This window comes from Nycticebus coucang, chromosome 12 (genome assembly GCF_027406575.1).
Source record: "Nycticebus coucang isolate mNycCou1 chromosome 12, mNycCou1.pri, whole genome shotgun sequence".
NCBI classification, from domain to species: domain Eukaryota; kingdom Metazoa; phylum Chordata; class Mammalia; order Primates; family Lorisidae; genus Nycticebus; species Nycticebus coucang.
The window spans coordinates 63,678,901-63,691,771 of NC_069791.1; the positions used below are offsets into that span (position 1 = coordinate 63,678,901).

A 12,871-nucleotide genomic window follows, 5' to 3' on the forward strand; every position below is an offset into this window, starting at 1 on the left:
AGGCTGCGCCAGGTCCCTTTGATTTCTCTCTTTCTCATAGTCTGGTGTCCAGGGCCAGCCCTGGCAGGTCAGCTGTGATCAGCCCCCTTTACCAAAGTGGGTGTGTGGGTTTGCCCATCTCCTAGGCCAGGGCTCTTTCTCCCCTCGTGCATTTACTCCTTGTTCATTCTTGCCAAGGGCAGAGTGACCATGGATGGAGAGATTGACTGTGTGACTGACCATCCACACAAGGGCATGTTTGGGGTGAGAGGGAGTGCTGTTGACAATTACCCTGGGACAACAGGGACACAAGCCCAGCACACTTACTCTGTAACCCAATACTCAGCGCTGTGCTCAAGTCCATTCCCTCCTTCCCTTCTGCTCGTGGTTCTCCCCACATTTCTCCTTCCCCAACTCTCTTTTTTTATTTTTTGCTTTTTTTATATTTATTTATTTATTATTTTTATTATTATTATTTTTTTTTAGAGACAGAGTCTCATTTTGTCACCTTCAATAGAGTGCGGTGGCGTCACAGCTCACAGCAACCTCCAGCTCTTGGGCTTAGGCGATTCTCTTGCCTCAGCCTCCTGAGTAGCTGGGACTACAGACGCCTGCCACAACGCCTGGCTAGTTTTTTTTGTTGTTGCAGTTTGGCCAGGGCCGGATTTGAACCCTCCACCCTTGATATATAGGGCTGGCACCCTACTCACTGAGCCACAGGTGCTGCCCTGACTTTTTTTATTTTTTTTTTATTAAATCATAGCTGTGTACAGTAATGCAATCATGGGGTACAATGTGCTGGTTTTATATACAATTTGAAATGTTTTCATCTAACTGGTTAACATAGCCTTCACGGCATTTTCTTAGTTATTGTGTTAAGACATTTGTATTCTACACCCAGTAAATTTCACATGTACCCTTGTAAGATGCACCATAGGTGTGGTCCCACCAATTACTCTCCCTCCACCCATCCTCCCCCTTCCCCTCCTCTCCCTCTCCCCTTTCCCCTTCTTCTTGGGCTATATCCCCGCCCCCCCTTACTTCCTTCTTCCTTCCTATTTCTCTTAAAAAAAATTGCACAAACAGCACGAGACTTACATTAGAGGGATTCTAAATCAAAGGAAACATGCTCACATCTCATCCCTTCCAGCTAGACGCGACTGCACTTGCTGCTCAGGCTCCTTCCACACTCCCCATGACGACCCTCTCTCTAGAGCAGCGGTCCTCCAACTACAGCCCGCGGGCCACATGTAGTGGTGTGAATTGTATTTGTTCCCGTTTTGTTTTTTACTTCAAAATAAGACATGTGCAGTGTGCATAGGAATTTATTCATAGTTTTATTTTTTTAAACTGTAGTCCAGCACTCCAACCGTCTGAGGGACAGTGAATTGGCCCCCTGGGATGCCTGCTCTAGAGCAGCTAGGTGTACAGGTGGTTGTCATTCAAGCCTGATAGCTAAGGAAACTGGGGCTCTGTGGGGGGGATGCATTTATGTAGTAGATGCCAAGGTCTCCCAGCAGACATGGGCGTTCTGGGGACAAGAGGCTGGGGCTGCTGCAGAGCCCCACACCTGATTGCTGTGATCCTGACTCAAATGTTTATCAATCTTCATATTTTCTTTTTTTTCTTTTCTTTTCTTTCTTTTTTTTTTTTTGAGACAGAGTCTCACTTTGTCCCCCTGTGTAGAGTGCGATGGAGTCATAGCTCACGGCAGCCTCAGACTCCTGGCTCAAGCGATCCTCTTGCCTTAGCCTTCCGAGTAGCTGGGGCTATAGGCACCTGCTACAACACCCTGCTCTTTTTAGAGATGGGGTCTTGCTCTTGCTCAGGCTGGTCTCAAAACCAGTGAGCTCGGGAAATCTACCTGCCTCGGCCTCCCAGAGTACTAAGATTACAGGATGAGCCACCCACCATGCCCAGCTTTCTTCTAGTTTTCAGTCATGCCTTAAAAAAAAAAAAAAGATATATATATATATATATATGCATGTATGTATAAGAGATCATATAGTAGACCCAATTCTGCTCCATTTTCATGACCATACCTGTGTGTAGGTCACCCAGGCTAAGAGGGCTCCAGGGACTAGAGATGCCAGGATGCCCAGCCCCACAGTGGCCTGTACCCTGACCCCTCTGTATTTCCTCCCCGACAGCTGGGAGAGGGAAAAGACCCACTATCATGGCCCCAGGGCTGGCAGAGAGCTGGAGAAGGATGAGGAGCCGGTGAATGCTGATGGGGATGTGGATGAATCCTCGGAGCCACACGAAGTGGCTCTGGCCAGAGAGGAGATCAACCTGCTATTAGCTGAGCAGCAGAAAACAGCGGTCCTCAAGGTGGGGGAGTGGATCCAGTGCCTTCACGGTTGTGACAGCAGTGTTAAAAGTTGTTAACGATTATCATCCATTGATCACGGTGTAGGCACTTGTTGAACATTTGCTCATCCCACAGAGGAGGGCCAATCACAACCATTTTATAGATGAGAAAGATGAAGCACAGAGAGATTAGGTAAACTATCCCAAGTCCCCAGAGGGCAGGAGGAGCAGAGCTTGGCCCATGTCCCTCCTTGTTGGAGTTGCACCAATGCCAGGGAGCTGTGGAGGTCAGTGACCACGGAAATGGAGCATGAGTGGTGGTGTGGTGTCCGTGGGAGCCTCGCTGGCCTCATCTTTTCTAGTGGTGTGTGGAATGTTGAAGCCCCCAGCTTCCCTGAGATCCCTCTTCAGTGACACCCCATGTAGCTCCATTGTTTGCAAAGTGACTCCCACCAGCTTCTTTCTCGGCTGTCCTGAGTCTGGTCTTGGACACATTGTGTTGGGACCAGGGACAAGCAGAAGGAAGCCCACACTTGTGGTTCCTCTCTGGAGAAGGAAGTTTTCCACATTTTTGTTTTCTGAGAGGCACTAGCTATTTATATGAGCTATTTATATAATTGCTAGTTATCCAATAGTCTCACTTCAGAAAAATTACAGAACTGGCACATGACAGACACTTTGGGGAAAATGCCAGGGAAGCTGGATACAATTTCAGCCCATTAGTTAAGTGTTTGCAGGTGTATTTTCAGGCAAGCACAAAAAGTATCTGATGATGTCATGTTGTTAAAAGCAGGCGGCATTTATTTCACTTAAAAGCTATGTAGCCAAACCAGGAACCTCTCAACATCATCGCATCTGTCTGCAGCAATTTGGAGACGATGTGATTTCATTTCAAAAGTCCTCTAACCTTTAAAAACGAGAAAACTGCCTTTTGCTTGAACCTGTAATGTGCTTCTGTAAGAGTATGACCTTCAAGAGCTAAATGTAGATACCAGAATGCAATGTAGCATGCAAATGGCGAGTCTGTTAGCTAATTAATTAATTAACAATCAAAAACAAGTCAGTTTTAAGTGTCCAGCTCAATGCTCAGCCCTGAGACACAAAGATGGGAGAGACACACTCTATGACTTCAGCTCAGGATGTAGTGGGAGAGACACAAACGTCTACAATTCAGTGTGGCAGTCCCATAATGGCCGTGACTGTGAGGTGCTGGGGAGGTCATAGTAGGGCAGAGGGCTGGGAGCAGTGCCTTGGGGGAGAAGAGGAGGATCTCCCCATGACAGCTGAACCTTCTCATCCCAAAGGAGACCCTCTCTGCCCCAGAGGAAAAAGAAGGTGCCATGCTCCTGGTGGCACTGCTTGCTGTCATCTGACCCATTCCTGGGACCTGTGATTTAGGGGATAGGTTTGCACAGCCCCTGTGGCCACAGTAGAATTATGCAGTGTGATGGTTACTTTTCCATGTCAGCTTGACCAGGCCATAGGGCCGATGGTTCAATCACACACTAATCCAAGTGTTGGTGTGAAGATGTTTGATAGGTGTAGTTGACATCTACAATCAGCTAACACACACACAGACACATAGATAGACAAGTAAACACATGGTTGTTTCTCTGGAGAGCCCTGACTGTAGTCATGGGCTCACAGGTGGATCTCAACAACTTTCAGCCGTGTCCCATGTGGTGGTGAGCTCCCTGTGGCCTGCAGGGGAAACAGCATCAGGGTTCCCTGCTGCTTGGCTTGAGGACCAGCCCCTCGCTGCAGACAAGAGGTCTGTAGTGTAGGAGGTGTGGCATGCTCTTGGAGGACTCTTCATGAGCATTATTCTCATAAAAGCAACGGGGTGGGGTGGTTTAGGATTGGCTGGTTTAGTGATTTCAGAAGACTCTGGGCCCAGGGCTATCCCACGGTGCCTGGGACCAGACCCTGGGTGATTAGGGTGAAGTGTGAGCCTCGGCTAGTTGGGCTATGAGTTCTGGCCTAGTTGGTTTGAATTTGCAAAAGCTATTATTTCTAGGAGTTGGCAAAACCTGGGAGGGGCAGTCCCTGCAGGTCCGCAGACCCCAATGTCAAAACCTCAGAACTTGGAAGAGACAAGACATGGCTTGTGCAGGGCGAGGGCAGCCCGTCCTCAGAGCGGCTCACCTGCTGGTTTTCCCAAGTGGGGTTTGCATACTGGTGGCACTGCTTGCTGTCATCTGACCCATTGCATGCAGGAGTGAGCAGACATGGGCCAGCAGATCTCCGCACCATCCCTGACCTCTCAGTTTCCCTGCCAGGCTGAGCTGGAGCAGCGTCTGGCCAGTGCAAAGCAGAAGGCCTCGCAGATGGAGAAGCTGCTGCCCGAGCAGGTCACCAGCGAGGCCCAGCGGGAGGTGCTGCAGCTGCTGTGCCGGGCGCATGAGCTGGAGGTGGAGAACACAGCGCTGCAGGCCCACAGTCTATGCAGGGAGAGCCTGCTCTGCCAGAAGGACTTCGTGCTCCAGCGCTACCGGCAGCACCAGCGACTCTGTGAGCAGGTCATAGAGGGGCAGCGGCAGCTGATACAGGGTGAGGCGGAGCCCGCAGGGAATGTTGGTGTTTGTCATCGGTATTTCCCATTGCTGTGCATGTAGTTAAAAGGAAAAAAAAAAAAAGGTTGGACAGCCCAAACTAGCACAGGGTAGACACCACCTCCCTCCTTCCTGATCCAGCTCCCTGAACATCCTTCCCTGCACACAGTGTGCCAGGTGAGCGTGTGTGGATGGGCGATTTCTACACTAATAATTTCTACACCGCACCCATTGGCTAGGCCCTGCTTTGTTTTCACTTACTTGTGTGTCCTAGATATTGACTATGATGACATCCACCTTGCCTACAGAAATGCCTGTCACTTTCTAACTGCCTCTGTTGGTGAATGTGGAAGCTGTCTTTGCCCCAGTGTTCCTGCAGCCCACCCCCTGTGCCCCAGCTTCCAGCCTACGGAGACAGCAGCCGGCACCAGTCATGCTGGCCAGACCTCTTCCTGTCCCTCCTCGGTCTCTCAGAGCTCCTGCCCCATATTGTCTTTTTTATCTTTTTATTTTGACATGATTTCAGACTTACAGAAAAGTTGTGAGATAGTAAAAAGAATTCCTGTGGATTCCCAAGCAGTAACATTTTCACTTTTCCTTTACATTCTCTCCTAAAGCATTTTTTGATACCCTTAAATAATTTAGGCTATATCTTCTAAAAACAAGGACATTTTCTTACATGACCCCAGGATATTGACATTGACAATACTTTAATTCCATTAAAGTCCTCTTTTGGGCCACCCACGCAATGGCTGCTCACCAGGACAGAAGGGAGGCTGCCTGAGGCTGGAGTTACTGACAGCAGGGGTGGGAGAGGAAGCTTCTGGGGAAGCACATGCTATCTGGGGCCTGTGCAGGGCTGGACATGGGGTTGGGGGTCTGCTATGATGTGCATCTCCCCCCTGAGGGAGTGTGTTTCTTTCTGTGTTTCTGTGGGAGCCTATACCTCAGAGATGCATCAGGTGTGGCATGAAGGAACTGGAACTGGAATTTGTTGCTCCGTGCACAACACTTGGTCCCCTTCTCAATAGTCATTGTCTCCTCCCACTTGGGCCAGATGCTCTTCCTGACCACCTGGATGCAGCAGGAAGGGGAGTGAGTTCATGCCTGCTTCTTGTTTGTTCATTCATGCATTCTTCAGTCCCACAAATTTTTTTTATTTTTTATTTTTTGGTAGAGACAGAGTCTCACTTTATTGCCCTCGGAAGAGTGCGTTGGCATCACACAGCTCATAGCAACCTCCAACTCCTGGACTTAGGCGATTCTCTTGCCTCTGTCTCCCAAGTAGCTGGGACTACAGGCGCCCGCCACAACGCTCCGCTATTTATTTTGTTGTTGCAGTTTGGCCGGGGCCAGGCCTGAACCCGCTACCCTCAGTATATGGGGCCAGTGCCCTACTCACTAAGCCACAGGCACCGCCCCCCACAAATATTTTTTGAACACCAGGCATTCGATAAGGTGCCAGGCTGGGGAGGCACTGCCCCTTGTAGCTGACAATCACATAAGGAAAGAGGACAGAGAGATATGAAAGCAGCAGTTGGGCAGGCCTGGCCTTGTCTGAGGGGTAGTAGTCAGAGGACATTCTGGAAAGAAATGACATTTGAGCTTGGACCAGTAGAATGGAGATGCTGCTGCTAGGGAGGGAAGCACAGCCTGAGGCCTTGGTCTGTGTGTACCCACATTTGTATGTGCCTGTGTGTGTGTGCATGAGCCTGTGTGTGTGTGTGTGTGTGTGTGTGTGTGTGTACATATTTGTTCAAGTGTATATAGCATTCTAGGGCTGCAAGGGCTTGTTGTGTTCAGATATTATCATTATCATCATATATTTTTTATAGTCAACTATAAAACTATAGTCACTATAGTCAACTTTTTATAGTCAACACTTATAGTCAGCACTTTATTTTTTGAGATAGAGTCTCACTCTGTTGCCCAGGCTAGAGTGCCGTGGCATCAGTCTAACTCATAGCAACCTGCCCTGGGCTTAAGAAATCCTCTTGCCTTAGCTTCATGAGTAGCTGGGACTAGAGGTGCCCGCCCCAATGTCCAGCTATTTTTTAGAGACCGGGGTCTTGTTCTTGCTCAGGCTGGTCTCAAACTCCTGGACTCTAGTGATCCTCCCACCTTGGCCTCCTAGAGTGCTAGGATTAAAAGGTGTGAGCCACCGAACCTGGACGTCAACACTTATTTAGACTGAATGCTGACTTCTTCTTTTGGGGGAAGTATTCATAATTTCCTATATAATGAGAAAAAGGCACTTTATTTTATAAAAACTTTAACAACATTAAACGATGTTTTAGAAAAGAAGTCCCTAGCTGTAAGCAGTTACATTTCGCTAGAGCTGTAATTACACCATCTTTAAATTTCCTACTTTAGCATTTTTTCTTGTGGTAAGAATTATATAACACAAAATACAACATTTTAAGTATTTTAAAGTGAACGATGCACTGGCAGTTAGTACATTCACAGTGCTGTGCAGCCATCGCCTCTACTGAGTTCTAAAGCATGTCCACCAGTCCATAGAAGCACCTCATACCCGTCAGCAGTCACTGCCCTGCCCTGGGAACCACCAATCGGCTCTCTGTCCCTATGGATTTGCCTGTTCTGGACATTTCCTGTAAATGGAATCATATGATATACAACCTTTTGTATCTCGCTTCTTCCACTCAGCATATTTGTGAATTTCCTCCATGTCAGTGCTGTGATATGTCAGAACTTTGTTCTTTTCCATGACCGTGGTAATATTCCACTGTGTGGATAGACCACATTTTGCTTATTCATTCATCTGTTCATGGGTATTTGGCTTGTTTCCACCTTCTGGCTGCTGTGAATAACACCAAGAACATTCCTGTACATGTTTTTGATTGATACCTGTTTTTGGTTCTTTGGGGGTATACTCCTGGGAGCGGTCATTTAACTTAAATTTTACTTACACTCTAGAATTATTTTAGGATTGAAAAGCAATAGGTGAACACAATAGAAAAACTGTGAAAGCAAAACCTTAAGGCAATATACAGAAACCCCACCCTCCATTAAAGCCTCTTTAACCAAGTTGGAGTATTTGCCTTCAAACAGTCAAAAGGATGACACTATCTTTTTAACAAGTGATGGATGTTTTGCCAGATTTTGTGGTAGTAGAGATGTAGCCCTGACCCTGTTCTAATCTCCACTTTCTGCCGGTTCCCACAGGTGACGGCATCCCAGTGCCAGAGGCCCTAGCCCAGCGGTACCACCTGTACTCCCGGGAGCTGAACCGCCTGCTGCTGCTGCACTCGCTGATGCCCAGCTCCCTGTGGGTGAGTCTGACCTGCCAGGCCAGCTCAGGCCAGTGGCCAGTGCCATCCTGTCCTGCACAGTGCCAGGCCCAGCCTGTGCAGGGCTTCACTCTGCAGCAGGCCTGAAGCAGAAGAGGAAACACAGAAGCACCCAGCTGCCTGGAGTCAGAACACCAAGGCAGAGGATGAGCTGTGCCTGGCAGGGGATGTAGGGTTAGGGACAGCTTGGCTGGAGGCTTGGAGGAGGTAGGTGTGCCTAGGGAGAGCCCTGTGGGCCTGAGCCCTGCTCACATTGGCGGGGTGATTTGCTCTCTGCCTCTGCCACTCCTTTGGTCCTTGACTGTTGTCAGAGGCTTTGCATGGGAGATAGAAAGCTGCTGCTGAAAAGATAGCCTCAGCCCCCTGAGTGGACTTTGTTGCTTTGTGGTCTGGACAGGTGTCTTCTGGGGAACCTCAGTGAGATATCATTCTAGGACTCTCTTCTGGGCCTGTCAAGTGCTCTGGTGATATCATTCTGGCTCTTCCTTGGAGGGGTGGGCTATGGCACCCAGTTGGAGCTCTCTAGGGAAAGAGTGCTGTGAGGGCTCCTGTGCATGGGCTGTGACCTGACCCCGAGTGTCTGGGCCAGATCTTGCGTCCCCTCCAGCCTCTGTTCACTTGCTCAGAGCAGGGGAGACAAAACATACAGGTCTCACCCTAGGTGGGGGTTGCTACCCTAAAGTATGGTGTGAGGGAGGGGACGTGGGTCTGCCTGTATCTTAAGCCACTTCGCCTAACCCCCACTACAGAAGTACCAGGCTTTGATGGTCTTCGCCTCAGTGCTGTGTGGTGTGGGTCTGCTGACACTTGCATATCTGTCTCCTGCTTGGAAAGGGTCACCACCATGCTTACATCTCCCATCCTTCCCATATGTTCTGTCCTGCCAAACACCAAACTGCAGCAGAGGAGTCCTCACGAGGGAGTGCTCCAAACTGTGCTGAGATGGGGCTGGCTGGGATTCCATTACAGGCAAATTACAGGCAATTGGGCCAAAGCATTTATTAGGGGAGCTGACAGGGGCTGTGGCAGTAGGCAGTGAGAGATGAGAGCCTGCTCCTAGTGTGCCCACTGTCAGGAGTCGGGGCAGGGAGTTGATATGAGGGTTTGGGGAATCTGCTTAAGGCCAGGGCCAGCCTCTTTCAGTGTTTTGGGTGACAACCTAGGTGCCTTTTATCAGTGTGTGGGAATGTTCAGGGCCAGGTTTGGGTTCAAGCCTCTGGGAACACCTGTTGCTGGCCAGATGTGAAGTGATTGAGGCTCTCTGTGATGTTTGGTCAAGACACAGAAGACAGTGGCTGTCACGGGAAGAGTTGGAGGCCCGACACCAGACTGTGTCTTTTGTTTTGTTTTGTTTTGCATTTTTTAAAAAATAGACTTTATTTTTGGGAGAAGTTTAAGGTTCACAGCAAAACTGAATAGAAGGGACATAGTTTCCACGTACCCCCAGCCTGCACACAGCACAGCCTCCCCCATGATCAACATCTTCCAGCAGAATAGAACTTTGGTTATAGTGATGGACCTGCACTGACACCTCATGCCACCCCGAGTCATCATTTACCTTAGGGTTCACTGTTGGTATAACTCTGAGGGTTTAGACAAATTTATGATTCATGTGTCTTCATTATCAAACAGAAGAGTCTCACTGCCCTAAGAATCCTCTGTGCTCCACCTGCTCACCCCTCCCTCCCCGGAAGCCCTGACAACCTCTGATTCTTGTACAGTCTGCCTAATTGTGGTTTTTCCAGAATGGGACACAGCTGGAATCCTGTAGTATGTAGCCTTTTCAGACTGGCTTCTTTCACTTAGTAGTGTACATTTAAGGCTCCTCTGTGCCTTCTCATGGTGTAGTTTGCACTGAGCAGAATTCTGCTGTCTGGGTGTGGCTCGGCTCCCGGCGGGGTGGGGAAGGGGTGGCATCTTGTTTGCTCCGGGGTTTGGCTATGAATAAAGCCACCATAAACATGCATGTGCAGGTTTTTGTGTGGACACATGTTCTCAACTCCTTTGGGTAAATGCCAAGGAGCAGTTTCTGTCTTGCACATGTGTATAACAGCCTCTTACCCTCCAAGGCAGCAGTGCTGTTTTGGACCCACTGGCACCCACCAGGAAGGAGCTCCTGTTACTCCATGTCCTCACCTAAACCCTTGTGATTCCGGAGTGATGGAGTGATTGGAGTGTCTTTTGTTATAATGGGTTTTTTTTCCTCCCACAGATGCCCTTTTATGGTCCACAACCCAACTCAGGAACTGCATTTTACATAGTTGTTGTAGTTCCTCAATCTCCTGTTGTCAGGGAAGGTGCCCAAGTCCTTCTTTACCTGTGTGACAAGTGGGCAGAAAGGATCGTTCTCACCAGCTTTGTCACCCACATGGAACCTTAGCTGGCTCAGTGTGCCTGACCTCTGGCCAGAGCGGATCATGGCCAGCCCCCTGGAGGGCCTCCTTGAGGGGCAAACAGACCCCCTGGATCACAGTGGCTGGAAGTTGCACCCTGAAGGTGGCAGCAAGGTCATGAGAGGCAGGAGACCTGAGGCCTGGCAGGGGCGTGTGCAGGTTGGGGCGGAGGGGGTAGCTCCCCCACTGGAGTCTTGTCCTCCTCCTCCATTGTGAAGTGTGCAGTTTACGTTCAGCTTGTTGTACAGCTGTCACCATCATCTATCCACAGAACTTTCACACTCAGAATTCTTTCATCATCCCGCCCCTGTCACCCACCATCCTACTTCTGTCTCTGTGAGTCTGGTGGCTCTGGGTATTTGTGAGTGGAACCGTGCAGGGTTTGTTCTTCTGACTGGCTGATTTCACTCAGCACCATGTCCTCGTGTTCATTCATGATGTAGCGGGAGTCAGGATTTCCTTCTCTTTTAAGGCTGAGTAATATTCCACCATGTGGATGGACCATGTTCTGTTTATCATGGATAAATGACCCATCAGCGGACACCAGGGTTGCTTCCGCCTCTCGGCTGCTATGAGGAAAGCTGCCGTGAGTGTGGGTGTGCAGATACTTCTTTGAGGCCCTGCTTTCCATCCCTTTGGGGACTAGGTGTGTACCCACAGTGGAGTTGCTGGCTCATACAGTAATTCTTTTTTTAACCTTTTGAGGACCTGTGGGCTTTTGAGGTGTTCTGATAACAGGTGTTTCCCCTGGCCTCCAGTTTTGCTCAAAGTCAGGGCTGTGCTGATGGTCCAGGGGTCCTCCTTTCTGCTGTCTGTCCCCATGGTGGGGGACAGGGACAGAGCTGACTTGCTGGCCTCCCATGCTGGGGATGTCTTCCTGTGGTAGTGGCAGGGAGGGAGCAGACCTTCCTGTGACTCTGCAGGGGCCATCTTCTTGGTGACAGCTTGCCCACTTCCTTGCTGGCCTAACTCAGCTCCTCTATCTGGTCCCAGGACGGCTCTATTCTGAACATATCTCCTGCACCGGAAGAGTCCAGCCAGGACCAGCCAGATGACAGGAAGGACCTACCATGGGGTGGCCAGTGTGAGCTGCCCCCAATACTCCTGGAGAGAGACAGGTGGGTGGGCTTCCTCGTTCCCTTCCTTGGGCCTCCCAGAGCCAGGGAGCCTGGGACTGAGGGGCGGGGGAGCTAGCAGACGTATGTGAACCACCCTGAGGTGCTCAGCCCATATACATGCACATCTCAGAGCCTTCTTTTGCAGAGAGCAGCTGACACCCCTATCTTTGCAGGGTTGTTTGAGGAATGATAAATACATCCCAGGAGATTCTCACTACATGGACCGGCCATGGGGGTGGGGAGTTTGGTGCCACAAATGCCCCCTTCCATTCTATATGTATCTGTTTTAAGAATCTTAAAATTCAAAAATTTTGTTCAATATAAGGCACTTATTCCTATTTCTACCTACTCTCTCTCTCTTTTTTGCTCTTGTATTTTCTAATTTATCAAAATTTACATCAGTAAAGGAACATCCCTAGATTCAGACCCTAGATTTAATAGTTAGTAGTTTGCCGGTTTGTGTCACTGTCTTAGCTCGGGCTGCTGTAACAAAATGCCACAAGTTGGGGACTTAAACAACAGATGTTTTTGTCTCACAGTCCTGTAGGTCGGAGGCTTGAGATCAGGGAGTCAACCTGATGTCAACCCCACACTGAGAAAAGGAGCTCAGAGAAGGGGTTGCTTGAGGGTCCAGTGCGAGTGAGCCAGGCCTCCAATCTCCAGTCTAGAGCAGTCAGGAGACTGCCTGGTCTCTGTCAGAGAGGCACCTGCAGCAGCAGCCCAGACTGTGGGAAGACAGCAGGCTGAACTGCCTCCAGGCTGCAAGTCAGAGCAGAGGCTCCACGTCCAAGGCAGCACGAGGGAGTTGTGTCTCTAGCTAAGGCTCAGCTAGGCCTCATCTGGGGAGGCTGGGCCTGTCAGCCTCCAAGAACATCATGTGTGCACCAACCGGGGAGCTACTCCAGACCTCAGCATCCAGACTTTTTACTGGGACTTTATTGTGTGGACATGGTTGATTATGTCATTGGCCAGGTGAAGGAACTCAGTCTCCAGCCTTCCTTCCCTCCCCGGAGAGGTCATCTGGCCCAAGGTTCTCACTCTCTGGTCACATGCTTGGTCCTTCTGCTGACCAGCCCCCTCCTGAAACTATCTGGGGGTTGTAGGAGTCACCATCAGCACAGCAAAGAGATTGCGGTTCTGTGCCGGGGGCTAGGGACAAAGACCAGATTCAATCTTCTTTGCTGCCCCCACCTTCCAGGGAGGTCTGA

General features: G+C 49.7%; 1 protein-coding gene across 1 annotated transcript in view; it reads left to right on the forward strand.

Annotated features, from left to right (window-relative positions):
- The window catches only part of LOC128561971 (kinesin-like protein KIF19), a 45,691-nt gene that overhangs the window by 21,095 nt on the left and 11,725 nt on the right, over nt 1-12,871 (forward strand). The window contains exons 12-15 of the mRNA XM_053556614.1: nt 2,130-2,310; nt 4,569-4,839; nt 8,028-8,134; nt 11,539-11,663. Of these exons, the coding sequence (XP_053412589.1) occupies nt 2,130-2,310; nt 4,569-4,839; nt 8,028-8,134; nt 11,539-11,663 (684 nt within the window). The remainder of the gene's footprint in view (nt 1-2,129; nt 2,311-4,568; nt 4,840-8,027; nt 8,135-11,538; nt 11,664-12,871) is intronic.